Genomic DNA, 21,797 nt, shown 5'->3' with positions numbered 1-21,797 from the left:
GTGAAAAGGTGGTTAGACTCCCTGATAATCAGGGAAATATAAGTAAAATAACATCAGATTCAGTTCAGTTCAGTTCAGTTGCTCAGTCGTGTCCGATACTTTGTGACCCCATGAACCACAGCACGCCAGGCCTCCCTGTCCATCACCAACTCCCGGAGTTCACCCAAACCCATGTCCATTGAGTCAGTGATGCCATCCAACCATCTCATCCTCTGTCATCCCCTTCTCCTACTGCCCTCAATCTTTCCCAGCATCAGGGTCTTTTCAAATGAGTCAGCTCTTCACATCAGGAGGCTAAAGTGATTGGAGTTTCAGCTTCAACATCAGACCTTCCAATGAACACCCAGGACTGATCTCCTTTAGGATGGACTGGTTGGATCTCCTTGCAGTCCAAGGGACTCTCAAGAGTCTTCTCAAACACCACAGTTTATTTTTTTATTTTTATTTTTTATTAGTTGGAGGCTAATTACTTCACAACATTTCAGTGGGTTTTGTCATACATTGATATGAATCAGCCATAGATTTACACGTATTCCCCATCCCGATCCCCCCTCCCACCTCCCTCACCACCCGATTCCTCTGGGTCTTCCCAGTGCATCAGGCCCGAGCACTTGTCTCATGCATCCCACCTGGGCTGGTGATCTGTTTCACCATAGATAGTATACATGCTGTTCTTCTGAAATATCCCACCCTCACATTCTCCCACAGAGTTCAAAAGTCTGTTCTGTATTTCTGTGTCTCTTTTTCTGTTTTGCATATAGGGTTATCGTTACCATCTTTCTAAATTCCATATATATGTGTTAGTATGCTGTAATGTTCTTTATCTTTCTGGCTTACTTCACTCTGTATAAGGGGCTCCAGTTTCATCCATCTCATTAGGACTGATTCAAATGAATTCTTTTTAATGGCTGAGTAATATTCCATGGTGTATATGTACCACAGCTTCCTTATCCATTCATCTGCTGATGGGCAACACCACAGTTTAAAAGTATCAATTCTGCACTCAGCTTCTTTGCAGTCCAACTCTCACATCCATACATGACTACTGGAAAAACCATAGCCTTGACTAGATGCACCATTGTTGACAAAATAATGTCTCTGCTTTTTAATAGGCTGTCTAGGTTGGTCATAACTTTCCTTCCAAGGAATAAGCATCTTTTAATTTCATGGCTGTAATCACCATCTGCAGTGATTTTGAATTACAAGAAACAATGAAGACTGCAAATATTACATTGCTAACAAGGCTGGGAAATGATCCCCTTATCCCCGCTGGTGAGACAGATAGTGGGCACATTCTTCTGGGAGGGCAATTTGACAGTTCTTTTTTCTTTAATGTTTGTTTATTGACTGTATTTCTGACTGTGCTGGGTCTCTGTTGTTGTGCGGGCTGTCTCTAGCTGTGAGTGGGAGTCAGGGGTGGGGGTGGCGCTACTCTTCGTTGCAGCGCACTGGCTTCTCACTGCAGTAGCTTCTCGTGTTGTGGAGCACAGGGGCTAGGGCACTCAGGCTTCAGTAGTTGTGGCTCATGGGCTCCATAGTTGCAGCTCCTGGGCTCTAGAGCAACAGGCTCAGTAGTTGTAGTGCACAGGCTTAGTAGCCCTGCAGCAGGTGGAATCTTCCCAAATCTGGAATCAAACCCATGTCTCCTGCATGGCAAAGCAGATTCTTTTTTTTTTTTTTTTTTAAATATTTATTTATTTTATTTATTTATTTGGCTGTTCCCAGCCTTAGCTGCAGCAAAAGCAGATTCTTTAGCACTGAGCCACCAGGAAAGCCCTGAAAGTTCTTTCTAATTGGAAAGCCTCCCTGGCCCAATAGTCCCATTTTGGTATCTACAAAAGCCTATATTAGTCTTTTAAAAATTAAGTATTATTTGTGATAGCAAAAGGATGAGAATAATTTTTTTTTACCTTATTCACAGAAATTCATGCTGTATTTTTTTTCTAGGTTAATATGGAATACTGAATTACAATTGCTTCCTCTGTTTAGCAATCTAAGCTATGTGTTGACTTTTGATTCTTGTAGATTTATTCCAAACTATAGTTGCTAGTATACTTAGCCTTTGTGAACTTCATATATACCTAGTTGACCAGCAAAAATGAACAAGCAATAAAATAAAACAAACAAAATACCCAGGATGAGAACAATTTAAATGTCCACATGCAGGGAGATAACAGATTTGCTATGTAGTAGTTTACATAAGTTGGGACTTACAAACCCACTGGAAATAAATATATTAAATAGATTTATACAAAGGCATTCTTAATATTAAAATAGACAAATGCAGAAAGAAAATATGTCTGCTAGCACGCTTTGGCCTTTTGTTTCCTTTTAACCTGAATCGAATTAACATGTTCTTTACTCTCTGGCTTCACATTCGTGAAATGAAAGCTATTCACTTTTTTTTTGGTAAGGAAGAGAATACAAATGAGAAAGATGTGGAGGGAAGGTGGGAGAGGGAGGGTGGGTCTATAAGGTGGGTCTGTATTTCAGTCAGGGTTCTCCAGAGAAACACAACTGATCGGGGAAATGGGCACACACACACACACACACACCATGAACCCATGCTAGTGATTTAGCTGTGAAGTAGACAAAGTCCCTGCCCTCAAAGAGCTCAGGCCTGGTGGATGAGACACGTGTTTAATTGCCACTCACTGTGATGAGGGCTCTAGGAATAAAGTACTGTATGTTTGCTCTGGAGCCATTTAAAGGAGCTGCTGTTCTGAAAGTGAGGAGTCAGGCAAGGCTTTCCAGTGGAAATGACATTTAAACTGAGACTTGAAAGTGAGGCCAGAAACTAGTCAGGAGAAAGTTAGTGGAGAAAGCAAGTGAGAGGATATGCACGAGCAGGTGACAGAACCTATGGGCAAAGATTTGAGAATAGGTAGAGTATGATTTGCTAAGCATCTGCCTGCAATGCGGGAGACCTGGGTTCAAGGGTTTGGAAGATCTCCTGGAGAAGGAAATGGCAACCCACTCCAGTGTTCTTGCCTGGAAAATCCCATGGACGGAGAAGCCTGGTAAGGCTACAGTCCATGGGGTTGCAAAGAGTCAGAAACGACTGAGCGACATCACTCACTCACTCACTCAGAGTATGATCTACTGGGGGCACAGCTGGTAATTCAGTTGGGAGTAGAATGTGAGGAGGGGGAGTGAGAGGTGAGGCTGCAGGGGTAAGCAAGGCCTAACTCATACAGGGTGTTCTGAGTTGGTTAAGGAGTTTGGAATTTGTCCTGAGGGCAATGGGGAGCCACTGATGAGTTTTAAGCAATGGAGGAACATAATCAATATGCATTTTAGTAAATATTGCTTATACTATCAAGATAGGCGGGAAAAACATCAACAACCTCAGATATGTGGATGATACCACTCTAATGGCAGAAAGTGAAGAGGAAGTAAAGAGCCTCTTGATGAGGGTGAAGGAGAGTGAAAGAGCCGGCTTAAAACTAAAATATTAAAAAAACTAAGACCATGGCATCCAGTCCCGTTATTTCATGGCAAATAGAGGAGGAAAAGGTGGAATTAGCAACAGAGTTCCTCTTCTTGGGCTCTAAAATCACTGTGGACAGTGACTGGAGCCATGAAATCAGAAGATGATTGCTTCCTGGAAGGAAAGTGATGACAAACCTAGACAGTGTGTTGAAAAGCAGAGACATTACTCTGTTAATAAAGGTCCGTATAGTCAAGGCTATAGTCTTCCCAGTGGGCACATACAGTTGTGAGAGCTGGATCGTAAAGAAGGCAAAGCGCCAAAGAATTGATGCCTTTGAACTGTGGTGCTAGTGAAGACTCCTGAGAGTCCCTTGGACAGCAAGGAGATCAAACTAGTCAATCTTAAGGAAAATCAACCTTGAATACTCACTGGAAGGACTGATGCTGAAGCTGAAGCTCCAGTATTTTGGTCATATGATGTGAACAGCTGACTCATTGGAAAGTTGTGGAGGTGTTGGGAAGGATTGAGGGCAGAAGGAGAAAAGGGCATCAGAGGATGGGATGACTGGATGGCATCACTGATGTAATAGACATGAACTTGGGCAAACTTTGGGAGAAGGTGAGGCACAGGGAGGCCTGGCATGCTACAGCCCATTTGGTAGCAAAGAATCAGACGTAACTGGACAAATGAACCACAACTTATACTATAGAAAATGGATTCGGAGTAGTCAAACGAGAGGTTTGTTAGAAAGTCAATGTCATCATCTCCATGGAAGTTGATGGTAATGTGACCGTGACAAGCAAAAAAGCCATAAGTATGGAGAAAGCATAGGTGTTTGAGAAATATTCATGAGGGTTGAGGTATCAGGGGTTGATTATGTATGTCAGAGAAAAGGAGAGGGAGGGAATGAATGAAATGGATGTTTGTGCCATATACAAAGCCAGGGAGCACTTGCCGATGACCTGTCCCAGGGAAAATTCAGCGCTGTACATTGGAGTTTGAAGTTTCTGTGGGTTAGCTGGGTTAGGACATCTTATAGGCAGTTGGGTACATGGGGGGTGTTGAGCTCAGGAGAGGGACTGAAAGTCATCAGAAATTTCAGGTGGTACCTGTAGTAACTAGAGTAAATGAGGTCATTTGGAAGGGTCTGGACTTTAGGGATGGACTTAATAAAAGGTGAGGATGTGGAGTATAGCAAGTTTAAACAAGCTGTTCAAGAGATTCAGCTGGAAACAGGAAGAAGAATATAATGTAGTAACTGCAGTAGTAACCTGGGGCTAAGAGGAGGTTTGCTTGCTTGTTTTATGATGGACAAGACACATTTACACCTTTAAAAAAAAAAAGAAGAAGAAGAAAAAAAAACAGTGAAAAACAAAACTCCACGTGTGTTTGGGTAAAGACAAAGCAAAAGGACTATTCACATCCCTGAATTAATAATTGTGGTTGTTCCCCTGAGGAAGGGGAATATTTAAGGGGGTATAGTTTCAAAAGGGGCCTTTGCATTATCTTCACTGCTAGACTTTGGAAACTCTGAGAATGTATTCATATAATGTGAGTACATCGGTTATTCATTTGTCCGGATAGCAGATCATATTGTGTGCCTACTCTGTGCCAGGTCTTGTCTTCAGCACTGAGGATAGAGAGGTGAACAAAACAGAACCCCTTGTCTCTGTGTGGATCTCTGAATAGACTGAATGCTGATGTGTGGAAGAGACACAGTAAACAAAACTAACAAATAAAATGTAAGTGTAATAGATGGTGGTAAACGCTATGGGAAAAATAAATCAGGGGAGGGGAGAACAGTACTATCAGGGGTTATTTTAATTTTAGTTCTGGGTAAGGGCAGAATTATGCTTTTGTCCATATGTATGCCTAGGAATGGGATTTTTGGATCATATGGTAACTCTATATTTAGTTTTTTGAGGAGCTTCCATACTGTTCTCCATAGTAGCTGTACCAAATTCCACTCCCACCAACAGTGTAGAAGGGTTCCTTTTTATCCACACCCTCTCTAGCAATTGTTATTTGTAGAGTTTTAATGATGACCATTCTGACTGGTGTGAGGTGATACCTTGCTGTAGTTTTGATTTACTGGTAAATAAATAGCTGGAAAAGTGAGTAGGTAAAAGGTAAATTCTGGTTCTCACCAGGTGAATAGTTAACTCCACCTGAGACCATGTTCTCTGGCCCATTCCTTAACAAAAGAGTTTCTCAGGCACACAAGGGTTTTTTGTTTGGAAACGCAGCTCATCTCCAGGAAGCTCTCTTCTTGGAAGTTAGAATGACACGCAGGACAGTATGACAGTCTGTGATAAAAGTCATGTGACAAAAGGCTCCCAAGACATCCAGGGAGAATGAGGGTGGTGGGCCAGTAAGTGCGGGCCGGGACTACCTCCTACCGAAGGAAAGCAAAAGTCAACCCAGGAGTCAGAGAGAGACTCCTATTACTAGGGGGCAGGAATTCAGTGTCAAAAAAGACCATAAAAGTATTCCCCAGCATGACTTAGGCCATTTTGTGTCACGACTACTTTTTTTAGCAGCGTTTATATTGTTAATATTAAGTCTTGTTGCATCAACTCCCATGTTCCCTTCACATCTTATCATCTTTCCTCCCTCACAGAGAAAAACAGGAAACATTTGATGTCATCAAGTAAAAGTGGTGCCAGTGAGTAAAGAAGACATTAATTTTCAAGTTAATAACTTTAATTCTCAAGTTAAATACAAAGAGAAGGAAGCAAAGCTTGTTTTCAGTGCATTTTAATGTGTGACAATGTCTTTCTATGAGGTATCGACTATCTCTAGTTTGAAACACTGACCAGTGCTTGATTTAGATGAGAGAGGACTTGTGAGGAAGGGAAAAGATACCCAAGCTTCTTGTGCCATTTTTTCCACTTGCTGATCTTTAAATCCACTGCGAAGTCATTGTAGGGTTTCTTCAACTTCTCCTGTCTTAGCTGACTATTGCCTTGTGGACAGTACCATTTGAAGAATTGCGAGGAAAGGCTGAGAACACTATGAGCTGAGGGATTCCTGATGTTACTTACCCCTCTGTGTTCAGCAGGTCTGACTCATCTTGGGTGGTCCTGAGCCAATGAGTCCTCTTGGGCAGTCTGGGCTGCGGAGGAGAGAACAGGGGAGCTGTGCCGGCCAGGGCGGGCGTTTCCCGGGGCTGACATACACCACACACTATGGTTTAAAGTCATAGGAATTTACTCTCTCACTCCTGGAGGCCAGAATTCCAAACCAAAGTGTCTGCAGGGCTATATCCCCATGAGGGCTCTAGGGAGGAATCCTCGGTTGACTTTTCAGCTTCTGATGGTAAGTTTATGTTTCAGACCAGATTATTGTGTCAACTGAAGAAGAAGAAAAAAAGCACAACCTTAAAGTTGGGAATTATGCTTTACTTAGGGGCTTCCCTGGTGGCTCAGACGGTAAAGTGTCTGTCTGTAGTGCGGGAGACCCAGGTTCGATCCCTGGGTTGGGAAGATCCCCTGGAGAAGGAAATGACAACCCACTCCAGTACTCTTGCCTGGAAAACTTCATGGACTGAGGAGCCTGGTAGGCTACAGTCCAAGGGTTTGCAAAGAGTTGGACACAACTGAGCGACTTCACTTTCACTTTCATCTACAGATTTAAGCAGGAGAGACAGCCTCTCAGATAACTCTGAAGGACTGTTCTGAGGAGGTAAGGGAGGAGCCAGGATATATAGGAGTTTTTGCAAAAAACAAAACAAAACAAATAAAAAAATACCCCAGGTAGCTTTCCTAGTAGATCAAACAGTAAAGCAACTGCCTGCAAGGCAGGAGACCCAGGTTTGATCCCTGGGTCAGGAAGATCCCCTGGAGAAGGAAATGGCAACCCACTCCAGTATCCTTGCCTGGAAAATTCCATGGACAGAGGAGCCTAGCGGGCTATAGTCCATGGGGTCGCAAAGAGTTGGACACGACTGAGTGACTAACATACAGTCAGAACATCAAAAGATAACTGTTAATTACTTTGTGTGCTTAGTCAATCAGTTGCACCTCATTCTTTGAGACCCCATGGACTATAGCCTACCAGGCTCCTCTGACCATGGGAATTCTCTCCAGGCAAGAATACTGGAGTGGGTTGCCGTGCCCCTCCTCCAGGGGATCTTCCCAATCTGGGGATCGAACCAAGGTCTCTCAAATTTCAGGCAGATTCTTTACCCTCTGAGCCACGAGGGAAGTCAATTAATTACTTTAAAAGTGCTTTTCTATGTTTAGCGAGATGCCAGAATCTGGATTCACTGCAATCATTTCTTTGATTTGCACCTTAATTATCTAGGTCTGGTATCCTGTTTTTCTCCATCCTAAATCCCCTCAGGTTCACAGCTGGTGGCAGCTTTTAGTGGCTGAGGGGTTGATGGCTGCAACATCCTTGGTTTACTGATATGGCAACATTTGTCTAAAATCAAAATTTGTTTTCAGCTTTATTTGATTTATGTCAGTTGGCTTATTTTCAAAAGCTTTTACGACAGATACTTTTTCAAACTTTTCACAGTTTGCATAAATATAAATGTCTTTGAAAGTTCCAAAAGATCCTAATATCTGTTTAATCATTTGACATCTGAGAGGTCTTCACATTTTCATTCATATCAGTAGCTAGGCATTTTCTTAGAATCTTGGGCTGTACTTCCAAGATTACATGAAAGCAGTATGAACTAGCCTGTCATAGTGAAGCAAGGTGACAGACACTAAGGAGTCCTTTCCAGTGGACTTTCAGAGATTGAAGGTGGCAGATTGCCTTTTCCAAAGATGGCCACAACCACATCTTCCATCCCACATGCTCTTCTACTAAATGACCTTGCCTTGCCCCACCAGGAGGTGGACTGTCAACCCCTTCCCCTGGAACCTGGGCAACATGCCCTGAATACAGTGAAGCAGCAGAGGTTGCACTTGGGACTAAGATCAGGTCAAAAGAAGCCTTACAGTTCTTCGTTAGGCATTCTGGCCTGTTCTCTCGGGATGTTCCTCTCCGAGCCAGCCTTCATGCCATGGGAGTTCAAGTCATGGGGAGGTCCATGTAGGTACTCTGGTTGGCAGCCAGGGCTGAATGCCCAGACTGCAACAGCATCTAGGACAGCCATGTGAGTGAGCCTGCTTGGATGTCAGCCTGTCAGAACTGCTAGTGATTCCCGCATGCATGAAAGACTTCCAATGGAAAACAGTGTAGTTAAGCTCAGTCAGGAAATTGGAAAGATAGTTTTTTTTTTTTTTCCCCAAACTGCTATGTTTCCTTATAGTTTGTTTTTAAAGTAACAAAAAATCGGAATAGTCTTTTCACTGCATGCCCCACTGGTTCCCCTGTGTCCTAAAAGCCTGTGTGTGTCCTAAAAACCTAAAAAGCCCCATCTCCCGCAGCTTAATCTAAGCACTTTCCACTTTCTCTAAATGTCATTTCTCTTTTCTAAGGGTTGTGACCTGGGAATTCTATGCTCAGACACCCACCCTTTTATCCTGTATTATTATTGATTGACTCAGGCATCCCTGGTGGCTCAGTGGTAAAGAATCTGCCTGCAATGCAGGAGACCCAGGTTTGATCCCTGGGTTGGGAAGATCCCCTGGAGAAGGAAATGGCAACCCACTCCAGTATTTTTGTCTGGAGAATTCCGTGAACAGAAGAACCTGGTGGGCTACAGTCCGGGGGGGTTGCAAGAGTCGGACATGACTTAGTCTCTAAACAACACAACAACAATAACATTGACTGGATCCTCTGGGTCCACATCAGGTTTCTCTCCCTGCTGGTGTTTCAACCAGCTCCCTCGAATAGCACCATCTCCTCCTCAGGGTTGGGAATGTCTCTTCCACAGCGTCACCAGGACACAGAGGATGCTACCATTCTGGTGTCTCAATCTGGTCCCAACCAGTCAAAGGGGCTCAGATTAGGAGCCTCCCAAATTTTCCCATGGCTACACTGGATTGTGCTATCTCAAAACACACAGACTTTTACTCCAAACACATCTGTCATTTTGGGTCAGGAAGTTGGAAATATAAGCAGCTGTGGCCACACTGAGGCTCCAGCGTTACACACAGTCCAGTGCAGATGGACTTGACCAGAGGCTGCTGGAAGTTTTGTGGGCTGAGACCCTAACTGTGCTCCACTTCATGTCCTCATAAGGAATTACAGCATTCTATTAACTGAATGCTTCCACTTGCTTTTTATTTCCTTGAGTAGGAATATGAGAATTTTAAACCCAAAGACAGTAAGTACTATGTGTTTCCTTAGCCTGCAGAATGTAGGGAGTTTTTCTTTTTAAAATCAAATTCAGGAATTAGGGACCTAGGTGTAAATTAGGCTTCGGACAATCACTTCTGATATTCGCCTATTGTCCACCTCTGAGGCCACCAGACTACTTTTGAAGCCCAGTCTCAAAAGTGGGTGCTTGTCCTTCATTGCTTATGGATGTGAAGATAAACATTCTTGGCAATGCTTTGGGTCTGTTGCAAAGTAGCCACGTTGTCTTCACTAGAAGTCCGGCAAGTTGCACCAGAAACAGACTCTGGGACATTGATTTTCAGAGTTATATCCTATAACATCGTGGGTCAAACGATCATGATCTCTAAGGCCCTTTTCTCGATTGGAAATCATATGCGTGGGTGTTCACTTTTCTAAAATGTGAATTATTTCCTTATGAAAACAATTTACCGTCTTTCCCCAGGGCAGTGCCCTAGCACGCCTGCGCAGCAGACCACGCCCTGCTTCCCCCTGCCCCTCCCCCTTACTTATCCCTCCCTCCCTTCTCCCTAGTTCCTCAATTCTTCATCCCCTTCCCGCCTGGTCTCAGAGGACCCCACTGTAGCACCACTTGTCTCCGCCCTGCCGGCAACCTTCGCGAAGCCGTCGGTACCACTCCCAGCTCACGTGGGCCCCAGTGGGCTGCCCACATCTGTCCCCCAGCTCCCTGTTCTGCTGGGCTTTCTGAGTCATCAGAAAGATGACTCGTCGTGGGTGGCTTTCTGAGCGGCCCCTTCCATGCCCCCTCTGCATCCTCTTCCGCCACTTGGGACTCCGCCTCCTCGCCCCTCTCCGCCTCCACCCCACCCCATTACCGCGTTCCCCGCCCCAAGGATCCGGTGGTCATGTGTCCCAGAATCGGCCAAGCCAGGTGAAGAGGAAGATCCTGGTGTTACTCACTCCCCTTTTGGTGGGGTCGTGAGACCCACGGTCCACCTGGAACACCTCCTGACTTCATTCTGGAGGTGGTAATGGACAAACATCCCCTCGGGATTTTGTAGGTAAGAGGCCCCATGTGGCTGCCTTCCTGGAAGTGGTGAGCCCGTGGTCCCAGCTGGTGGTGGTCACAGCAAGTGGGACTCGAGAGACTCCTAGGAGAGCCACAACAGTGCCTGGGGGATAAACAGGTGGCCGGAGTGTGAGACACATTCAGTAATCTAGGAGGCTCAAAAGAGAATTCAAGCTAGCTTTGTTTTGATTTTTTAACAACTCTTGTACAAGACGACTTACCCTTGTCCTTTAGATTGTCAGATTTTGCTCTATTCAAAGGATGTCAGACACAGTCAATGGGCAACTAACATAAGATCTGCGTATTTGTAACTATAAGAACCAGAAGGCCACACAGCCATTCTCCTAATAGACCACTGGCACATCCAGTTAGGGGCTTCCCTGGTGGCTCAGAGGTAAAGAACCCACCTGCAGTGCAGAAGACGTGGGTTTGATCCCTGTTGGTAAGATCCCCTGGAAAAGGAAATGGCAACCCACTCTGGTATTCCTGCCTGGGGAATTCCATGGACAGAGGAGCCTTGTGGGCTATAGTCCATGGGGTCACAAAAGAGTCAGACATGGCTTAGCAACTAAAACAACAACAAATAATCAGTTATGTCTTAAGAGCCCAATTATGTTTTTTACTCTACAAAAATTTAATGTATTAAAAACAGAAAGAAGCACCACCTCTATTCTGAAATAAAGTTTTATTTTAAAAGGTAAAACTTTATACATCCTTTTAAAACATGAAAGTTCAAAATTCATTAGGCAAGTTGATCATACAAACATATTTACAACAGTAGTGAAAGAAGTGGTAATATTTCACCAGAGTAAAGAGGTGATAAAATTCAGATCACAACTTGGATTTTCAATGATTCAAGTCTTTCATTCCCACACAATAAAGTCTGGTCAGTTTTAAGAGAATATCCTTCCTCTGGATATTGTTCTTAATCCAGCCTTTGAGATTTAGACAGTAGGATAACTGATCATGGTGGCGATTCCACAGTGGTTGTTCCGGTCTTTGGCCATCTTTATGTAGCCATTCATGCCCCAACGTTCACCCCAGCTGAAAGAAGAGAAGGTTTTCATTTTATACAAAGAATCAAACACATTTATATTTATTAATACTTAAACAGTGCACCACAGGTCAAGACAGATTCAGAAAGAAGCAAGAAATGCAGTTGTTCTTGTTCATGGTTGAGTTCTAAATGTACAAATAACTTCTATCCCCAAACCTTTCACAGAACTATACAATTAGAGATGTGAAAAAGAAACTCTTGGGGCCAGATGTGTTTTAGAATTAAAAAAATGTTTGGATTTAGAAATGAGATGATACCAAAACTACATCAATACCTTAGGCAACTTCAGACAGTATCTTAATGTTATAATCAAACATTAATATGTCTGTGATCACCCTAAGTGGCATAAGACTTCAGAAGTGTACTTAAGGATTTGAGGACCTGAATTCAAATGCTGATTCCAAAAAGGACTCCCCTTTTCAACCTCAAATATAAGTATTTGGGACATTTTATACCTGTTTTTGACAAGCCAATATTTATTGTCATCTGAGTGTGCTCCTTCAAAGCCATAGCCAACTACCAGAACAGCATGATCCACGGATTCACTGCTGCATTTTGGCTCATAATAAATGCCTGGGAAAATAAAATACAATGTTGGGGTGAAGACCTCCAAGTGACCTACTCTATTAATTAGGGCAAGGAGAAATATCAAAATTCAGCTAAATGATATAAATCTAGATAAGATTTAAAAACAAGATTCTTTTTTTTTCATTCTAGGCCAGGGATCCAGGCCCTCACCTAACACTAGCAGATATACAAACAGCATACTCTCTTTTGTAAACAGCATGTCAAGAGACATAAAAGAACACTCCATAAAATCTTATCATTTTACTTTCAGGACATTCAGTCTAGGGAAATAGCACACAACACAAAATTACTTCAGCCAAGTTCTTTCTAGTTTTAATTACAGTAGCAAAATTCTTTGGAAAATTTCAAAGTTCTAACAGTGAAACTCTGGGTGGCTACAGTCATAAATAGGGCTTTCCAGGTGGTGCTAGTGGTAAAGAATCTGCCTGCCAATGCAGGAGACTCACGAGACGTGGGTTCAGTCCCTGGCTTGGGAAGATCCCCTTGAGTAGGAAATGGCAACCCACTCCAGCATTCTTGCCTGGAAAATTCTACAGGCAGAGAAGCCTGGTGGGCTACAGTCCATGGGGCTGCAAAGAGTTATGGACACAACTGAGCACACACAACTGGAAAAAAGTGAACTAAGCTATATGAATCAAATTAAGTAGCCATTTAAATATATTTATGAATATGTTATATATATATATATGAATATATGCTTAAAATCATGGGGATATGGTTCAAGTAGTGTCAAATGGACACATCAGGCACAAATACTAATATTAACAACTATATTAAATCTATACACCTTCAAATTTTACATTGAATTCTACATACTGAAGAGTCAGTTTTGCTGTTTGTCATGGTGATTTTCCATTTTTTCTGCCTAAATTTCAACATAGACAAATACTTACCTGACTTATAGAACTGGAAAGATGGATTGCTTGCATCTATAGCAGCAGAGATGGGGCCCAAAGTTGCCACTGCCTTCATAAGGGCCTTCTCCTGCTTAGGGAGGTCCACGAAACCAGTTACATTAGCAGCAGAATTGTTGGGATTGTAATGGCAGGTGCCAGCCTTTCAAAGGTAATGGGGAAGAGACTTGATTAATACCATCCTCCTCCTGGGGTACATGAGTTCAAGACAATCTGCAGCTTAATGATTTCCAAGTCAAGTTTGTTACAAAGCATCCCAGGAAATGAAATGCTATTGGCTGTTTTGAAATGGAAAAATTAGCTTGTGTCTATTCAATCAGACACTCTCAATCTACCTGCCCATAAGAAACTTTTACTCAGGAGAAATTTGTACTTATAGAGGATGATATGTATATTTCCCCGGTGCCTCAGCAGTAAATAATCCACCTTTACTCCTACAAGGCAGGAGACATGGAGACGGGGGTTTGATCCCTGGGTCGGGAAGATCCCCTGGAGGAGGAAATGGCAACCCACTCCAGTAATCTTGCCCAGTAAATCCCACAGACAAAGGAGCCTGGCAGGCTACAGTCTATGGGGTTGCAAAAGAGTCAGATACGATGAGTGACTAAACAACAACAACAAATGTAATTTCCACGTACTATAGAAATATTAACAGCTTTATGGTAACTCTCTGGGCTTCCCAAGTGGCACTAGTGGTAAAGAACCTGACTGCCAATACAGGTGACATAAAAGATGTGGGTTCGATCCCTGGGTCAGGAAGATCCTCTGGAGGAGGACATGGCAACCCACTTCAGTAATCTTGCCCGGAGAATTCCATGGACAGAGAAGCCTGGTGGGCTACAGTCCAGAAGGTTGCACAGAGTTGGATATGATTGAAGCGACAGCATGAACACATGGTAAGTAGCTAAACAGAGAACTGTGCAAAGCTAACTGTTTTAATGACCGTTCTGACAGTCTGCAGATAAAGATTCTACAATCTAAAATGTGGATTCTAAACATGATATCTGTTTTCCCCTTTGTTCAACTTTGATAACAAGGAGCTCCTCTTACCAATCCAGTGTATGGGTAGGATTCCTCTGAGTCCAGGCCTCCAACATCCAAAACATACTGGAAGGCATTATCTGTGAGGCCACCTTGACAACCGTGATTGCCTTCAGGTTGAGAGCAGTCCACCAGGTTCTGCTCACTCAGTGAAACAAGTTTGCCAGTTTTTCGGAACATCTGTCCTTCAAGGGCACCCGTGGTACTAAAAGCCCAACAAGAACCACACTTACCCTGAAAACAAAATTTAAAAGCATAATTTACAAAACAAATAGCAAGACTTTGACAGTAGCCCATATATTTGGAAATGCTTTTAAAACCTAGTGAATTGCATGTTGTTGCACAGTGTATCAGAGCAAGGATGGCAACTCCTATTCGGCTTTACTCTTGGAGAGAGATCTGCTGAATACCATCATACCTGATCCTTCACAGGAGTTACATAGCCTTTCTCTCTCCAATCCACGGACAGGGGAATCGAAGCAAAGATAGTTTCTTGGGACACTTTCCTCTTCTTGTTCTTCTGCCTTTGAAAGCCATTCATCACCTGCCTGAATTCTTCATTGGTCTTCAAGGAAAAGGAAATAGAATGTTGAAAAGCAAGAGGTTATTTTGCTAAACTGTTAAGGAGAAGGCACAAAAAATTCATGCCACACTCACCATGTCACCAAAGGCATTCATTGCCATGCTGAAGCTATATTTCCCTTGGCTGTATTCCTGATTATGCAGCTCAATCATTTTCATATTCTTCTTCCACACCTCTTTTCTCCATCCTTCTTCATTCTAGAGGCAAACAGGTAACCTATACTTTTTTCTATTTAAATCCAACTCACCAAGGGCTTCACCAGGTGGTGTTAAGTGGTAAAGAACTCCCGTGCCAAGGCAGGAGATGCAAGAAACACAGATTCAATCCCTGCATTGGGAAGATCCCCTGGAGGAGGGTATGGCAACCCACTCCAGTATTCTTGCTGGAGAATCCCATGGACAGAGAAGCCTGGTCACAGAGTTGGAAGCAACAGCACACACCGTCACCAAGTGGATTTGTGTATAAAGAGGAAGGGAGACCATGGCCAGAGATGGCTCTATACTCTTGGGAGCTGTTCTCCAGCGCCCACATGACAGGGCAGATGCCCATAGTGTACTCAGTAACAGGTGCCATGAAGTTACTGCCCTGATAGGAGCCAGCCTCAAGAGACTACTATCTGCTATAAACTCCCAACAGCATGGACCATTCTCTGCAGAATTTCAGATGGACAGTTTCAGATGTTACCAACCAAGTCATACAGTCTCCTGTGTACTGCCTTCCACAATTCCCATTGTGTATTTAAACTGTGGTCAAATTCTGGAGCAGCTGAAGCTATTCCCAAGCAAAGGGCTGTCAGGAGGAGTGAAGGATTCATGTTCAAAAACCTAGGAAGGGAGAAGAAATGAGTATCTGATTAAACCAATCTTTCTAAAAGGCCATCTTTTTTTTTTTTCTGAGCCACTATGGTGGAGTAAAAATATTTATATTCCCAAGTATTTATACAAGGACAGTAGGGGAAGTCTATGGATGTGGGTGGAGAAAAAGAGCTCTGAGACCCCAGTTTCCGCGCGGGACAGGGTCAGGCTCTTCTGGGACTCAAACAGCGGCCAGGACGAGCCACCCGCCCGCGCTGCAGGCGGGCCCAGTCCGGGGCGGGCCCAGCGAAGTCCCTCCGCTGACAGAGTATGTAGACGCGGTGCCGACAAACGCTCTGCAGTCCAGCTAGCGGGGGTCATGCTGCCTTGTCAGACCGGCGCCTCCTGGAACCCCTCCTCAAGCCCTCAACCCCCAAGGCTGCCGTCGCGCTGCTAGCCGGGGTGACCCCGCCGCGCTACGTCCCAGCCCGTGGCGCTCACCTGTGGCGAGGGCTGCCGCAGAGGTGCAGGCGGCGACTCCAGATCCCGGGGCGTCTTAAGTTGGGCTGTGGGCACCAAGACCTCCTATTTAAGGCTCCAGGACTGCGCTCGGCAGGCCCCGCCCCCCCCCCCCAGTACGCCCCGCGATTGGCTGAGCTTCATATAGGCGGGGCCTGTGCTGGGACTCCCGGCGCGTGACAAGGCTGGTCCCAAATTGTCCAGATGCCAGCCTCAGTGGACCCCACGGCAGCGAGCTGGGGGCCACTGGGCAGAATTGAGAAGGGCGGCCGGCGCCTCCCTGGGGACCCGGATCAACTAATTATCTCGAATTCGTGCGCTTGGTCGGTGGTTCACGAAAAGAGGCTTGCAGGGGGTCCCAAGTGGATTTTTAGCGCAACCCTGTGCCTCCTTCCCTAGGGTTTTGTCTTGTTTTGTTTAAATTTTAAGTCCTAATCCTAGAGTTCTTGGTGAAAGTCTTCGGGAGGACTGAGAACTGTCTCGTCCAGGGGCTCCCGCTTATTCCGCAGCGAAGATGGGGCAGGCTGGAGGAATGCAAAGCCCGCAAGCCGACCTCCAGGATTAAGCGGGTACAAGATGGGTTTGAGGAGCGGAATCGCAGTTCCTCAGAGACCCTGGCGCCCTGGTCACTGCCCAAATCTCAGGAAGGCAAAGGGCTGGGAGGGTCTCCAGAGAAGAGGTGGTATTTTGTAATACCCTTCTCCTGTCTTCCCCATTTAGGGGTTCTTCTTGTCTCTCAAGTTTTCCTCAAAACCAACAGAAACGAGTTGTTTACAGAAAATTTTAGTTTAATTAAGAAAAAAGGAAAAATGGCAGGTAGTAACTGGTTTTACTTTCCCGCTCTTCTTCCTTAGTATCTAGGTCCTTTTCTCGAGACTTAAGAAATTTAAGATTTAAGAAAAGGTCCTTTTCTGGAGATTTAAGAATTGTGACTTTTACTTCAGTGATTTCTACTTTAATTTACATTGACTGTCAGGATTTAAATGACAGCGAAACGTTTTAAATGGAGGAAAATAGGTTTATATGTTAAATACAAATTTACATAACTAAGAACTTAGGGAATACAAGTCAAACTTTGTGCATATTTGTCCTTTACTACATAAAAACATATTCATTATAGAAAATCCCATTTGAACCAGTCCTAATGAGATGGATGAAACTGGAACCCATTATACAGAGTGAAGTAAGCCAGAAAGATAAAGAACATTACAGCATACTAACACATATATATGGAATTTAGAAAGATGGTAATGATAACCCTATATGCAAAACAGAAAAAGAGACACAGAAATACAGAACAGACTTTTGAACTCTGTGGGAGAATGTGAGGATGGGATATTTCAAAAGAACAGCATGTATACTATCTATGGTGAAACAGACCACCAGCCCAGGTGGGATGCATGAGACAAGTGCTCGGGCCTGGTGCACTGGGAAGACCCAGAGGAATCAGGTGGAGAGGGAGGTGGGAGGGGGGATTAGGATGGGGAATACGTGTAAATCTATGGCTGATTCGTATCAATGTATGACAAAACCCACTGAAATGTTGTGAAGTAATTAGCCTCCAACTAATTAAAAAAAAAAAAAAGAAAGAAAATCCCTTTTAGAAAAAAATGATCATTAGCCTCACGTCCGGTCCCACATTACTTTTTTTCTGAGCATATTTTGAATCGTTTAAATTAAAATGTAGTCATGATTCACTGGACTTCTAAACTAATTTGTACTTAAGATTAAATTGATAAGCATTTTAGAAGCACAATCAGACATGTAATTTTACTATGTTGATATCTACATAACATAAAAATGTTTATTTAAGTGTACAGTTCTGTGGCATTAAGTACATTCACATTGTTGTGCAACCATAACCATCACCCATCTTTGGAACATTTTCATCTTCCTAAAGAGAAACTCTGTACCATGAAACAGTAACACTGCATTTCTCCCTGCACGCTGCCCAGCCCCCACCCCAGAAGCCCTTGGCAACCACTATGGAATCATGGTGATATTTGTCATCTTACGCATATTTCAGTTAAAATAATGTTTTAGAGGTTTATTCATGTTGTAGTGTATGTCAGAATTTCTCTTTTTTCTGAAGGTGACTAAAATATCCTTGGACAAATGTTTTGTTTCTCCAGGCATCCCCAGATGACTATATGGGTTATTTCCAGATTTGACTGTGTTAAATGACACTACTGTCAATGTTGTTGTACAAATGTTCATGTTTCTGTTTTCAGTTTTTTAGGGGATCTACCCAGAAGTGGAATTGCTGGATATGGTAATTCTATGTTTAATTTTTTTCTCTGTTTTCCACTGTGTCTGCATCATTTTACCAGCATTGCACAGGTTCCAATCTGATTGTGATTTGCAAATATTTTCTTAAATTCTGTGAGTTGCCTTTTCATAAAATCAGTACGGTCCTTTGGTGCACCAAAGTTTTAAATTTTGATGAAATCCAGTTTACCTATTTTTTCTTTGGTTGCTTATTCTTTTGGTATCATATCAAAAAAAATTATTACTAAGCCCAGTATCATGAGGCTCTTTACTTGTGTTTTCATCTAAAGTTTTGTAGTTTTAGTTCTTATGTTTGGATCTTTATCCATTTTGTGTTAACTTTTGCATATGGTATAGTTAAGGGTCCAATTTCATTCTTTTGCATGTGGATACCTGACTTTCTCAGCATTATTTGTTTAAGACTATCCTCTCCCTATTGAATGGTCCTGGCAACCCCATACAATTTAGAAAAATCAGTTCTTTTAAAGTTTTAAGATCTTTGAGGAAATAGAAGCTTTCCTTTCTCAGACACAGCTAGAGGCCAAAGGTCTTAGGTGGTTACAAAGTATTGGAAATGACTGGAGGTTAAAATTTTTTAAAAATATACCATGGAGTTCTACAGTCATTCATTTAAGAAATCTAACTGCATCGTGTAATATATGGGTTTTACATTTGCCCTTGGGTCACAGAGTGGAAAAACCCTACCACTGCATGACGTCTATACCTGGGGCAGCCTAAAGACTGCCTGCCTAGCCTGCCTGGAGGCTGCTCCAAGGAATGGCAGCTCCTTTGTTTCTTGGAATGTGATATAAATGCCCTGGAGAAAGCTGGACTTTTAAAAATTCCAAATGTGCCCCAAATCTAAAATTAGGCTAAGAAATACCTAAATGCCAGAGAAATATGGGAGAAGGTCATTTAAGCAAGAAACTGTAACATCTATTTATACAAAATCTGTTAAGTAATGTTTTACAGAAAGGCACTAACCATTTTGTTCTTATTCCTACTCTTCTCTGCCATTTCTTTGCCAAATAACTTCAGTTCAGTTCAGTCGCTCAGTCGTGTCCAACTCTTTGCGACTCCATGAGCTGCAGCACGCCAGGCCTCTCTGTCCAACACCAACTCCCGGAGTTTACCCAAACTCATGTCCATTGAGTCAGTGATGCCATCCAACCATCTCATCCTCTGTCGTCCCCTTCTCCTCCTGCCTTCAATCTTTCCCAGCATCAGGGTCTTTTCAAAGGAGTCAGTTCTTCGCATCAGGTGGCCGAAAGTATTGGAGTTTCAGCTTCAACATCTGTCCTTCCAGTGAACACCCAGGACTGATCTCCTTTAGGATGGACTGGTTGGATCTCCTTGCTATCCAAGGGACTCTCAGGAGTCTTCTCCAACACTACAGTTAAAAGCATCAGTTCTTTTGCACTCAGCCCTCTTTATAGTCCAACTCTCACATCCATACATGACTACCGGAAAAACCATAGCCTTGACTAGATGGACTTAGATAAGTGCTAATTATTAAAATAGTCATATTTTAGCTAAGTGATCAATTCTTTGCTCTGCCTTTGATAAAATGCAGTTGGTAGATTCCTACTTAAAATGCAGTATCTCTGAGAACATATTTTTGTGTTCATCTGTCTAGATTTCTTTTGCTTGCTGGGGAAACAGGATATGATTCTTTACCCTGTGTCTGAAAGTTTTAAATCCTAGGGTGATGAAAAAATCTTGTATGATAGTATTCAAAACCCTGAGGCCACTTAACAACTATCCCCAATATAACAACCCACTCCAAGTTGATTAAATTTAATGAGCCAAGAATTACTCTTAAGAAACATTATCCAGGCAACTGTCCATTTGTAAAGTGGTTTATTATCACTTGGGCTTCCCTGGTGGCTCAGTGGTTAAAGAATCCACCTGCCGATGCAGGAGACGCAGGTTCAGTGCCTGAACTGGAAAGATCCCCTGGAGAAGGAAATGGCAACCCACCCAGTATTCTTGCCTGGGAAATCCCACGGACAGAGGAGCCTGGCGGGCTACAGTCCATGGGGTCGCAAAAGAGTCTGATGTGACTTAGCGACTAAACAACAGCAACAACAATTTATTATCACTTATAATTTTATGGACAAGAACTGTTTATAGTCACAGACTATTGATATTCATGTGAAGCCATTTATGAAACAAGTTACTTTTCTGAGCTACTCTAACATTGCTTTTCCTGTAGGATTAAACAGTGAGCCAATTCATTAAATCAGTCAACAAGAATTAGTTAAGCTCTGCCCTTGTGCTCACTGTCCTTTGCTTGGTATAGCTTGAGCATAAAATTATAACAGTTTTCTCAGGTGTAGCCTGTTCAAGGCAAAACACCCTCCTGGAAGCTGACTGGGGTGGGAAGAGGTCCAACCCATTTCAGGCAGCATGCCTTCTGCGTGGCTTACCTGTCTTTTCCTCCTTTCACATGACACCAGGTAAGCCAGCATCAGCGCTAAATTCCAGAGCCTGGCCCTGGGGAGCTGTGGTTCCTTATCTCACATTTTCCTCATGCTCTCTGGCAACCAGAGTCCAATTTGCCGAGTGACTGATGGGGGCTGCGGGTGCAGGGCAAAAGCAAAGTCTCCAAAGTTCAGCTTCCTTTTCTAAGCTCTGCTGGCCTGAAGCACATTTATTTCCTCGCTTTAGAGAGGAATCTGGCACCATCCTTGATTTTGTATACCCCACTGCCGTGACCATCTCCATCTGTAAAATGGGGCATGCAGTAGCACCCATCCCTTGGGGCAGTCATTCTCCACATGGGTCCCCTTACCCGAAACATCTACATCACTTGGGAACTTACTAGAAGAGCAAATTCTGGAACCCCATGCTAGATCCAGTGACTCAGACACTAGCGGATAGAGGTCTGTAGTCTGACCCCAGGTGGTTCCGATGCACCTTCAGTTTGGAGAATCACAGTCACAGGGTTGTTGGGAAGAGTCAATGAAGGAGCATTTGTCAGAAGCTCAGAACATTGCCTGGTTCTTGTGTTGTTTGGCTATTAGAATTGTCACGCGAGTGTATGCTCCTTGGTTCTTTGTCTCGTCACAACAAAAATTTGGAGTGACGGACATAAAAGCCCCTTGGCGGGTCACAGCTCTCGCAGAACAGACCGTGTTATAGCTCTTAAATAAACCAGTGTTAGTGCTCAGTGTTACAGCTCTTATTTATTTAGATAATAGCAGAAAAATCCATCTTTGAAGCGTGAGGGCATGTCGATCCAAAGACGCGAAGAGAAGATCGCCCCATCGCGCGGGAGAGAGAGAGAAAAGGGAAGAGGCCTTTGGCTTCTCTTTTTATATGTTTCTCTGTCCC

At 43.4% G+C, this 21,797-nt stretch overlaps 1 protein-coding gene across 1 annotated transcript; it reads right to left on the bottom strand.

Annotated features, from left to right (window-relative positions):
• Nucleotides 1–11,365: 11,365 nt before the first annotated feature.
• CTSL (cathepsin L) lies at nucleotides 11,366–16,290 on the bottom strand. Its single transcript, XM_043453400.1, has 8 exons — nucleotides 16,176–16,290; nucleotides 15,569–15,704; nucleotides 14,955–15,077; nucleotides 14,716–14,862; nucleotides 14,307–14,531; nucleotides 13,236–13,398; nucleotides 12,210–12,327; nucleotides 11,366–11,741 (listed from the first exon to the last, which is right to left on the bottom strand). The coding sequence occupies exons 2-8, from the start codon at nucleotides 15,692–15,694 to the stop codon at nucleotides 11,642–11,644; spliced, it is 1,002 nt and encodes a 333-aa protein (XP_043309335.1). The 5' UTR covers nucleotides 15,695–15,704; nucleotides 16,176–16,290; the 3' UTR covers nucleotides 11,366–11,641.
• Between the last annotated feature and the right edge of the window lie 5,507 nt (nucleotides 16,291–21,797).

The sequence above is a fragment of the Cervus canadensis genome, chromosome 30, assembly GCF_019320065.1.
Source record: "Cervus canadensis isolate Bull #8, Minnesota chromosome 30, ASM1932006v1, whole genome shotgun sequence".
In the NCBI taxonomy this organism is placed as follows: domain Eukaryota; kingdom Metazoa; phylum Chordata; class Mammalia; order Artiodactyla; family Cervidae; genus Cervus; species Cervus canadensis.
The sequence above is the reverse complement of the archived record's forward strand: the minus strand, read 5'-3'. Positions and strand labels throughout refer to the sequence as shown.

Bases quoted from the DNA above. Each gene is read 5' to 3' on its own strand.
- CTSL (XM_043453400.1), bottom strand. From the start codon at position 15,694: ATGAATCCTTCACTCCTCCTGACAGCCCTTTGCTTGGGAATAGCTTCA. The intron at 15,078-15,568 runs GTTGGTAACATC...GTTTGCCTCTAG, and splicing joins ACAGGAGACTGTATGACTTG to AATGAAGAAGGATGGAGAAA. The intron at 12,328-13,235 runs GTAAGTATTTGT...TTATTTTCCCAG, and splicing joins TTTCCAGTTCTATAAGTCAG to GCATTTATTATGAGCCAAAA.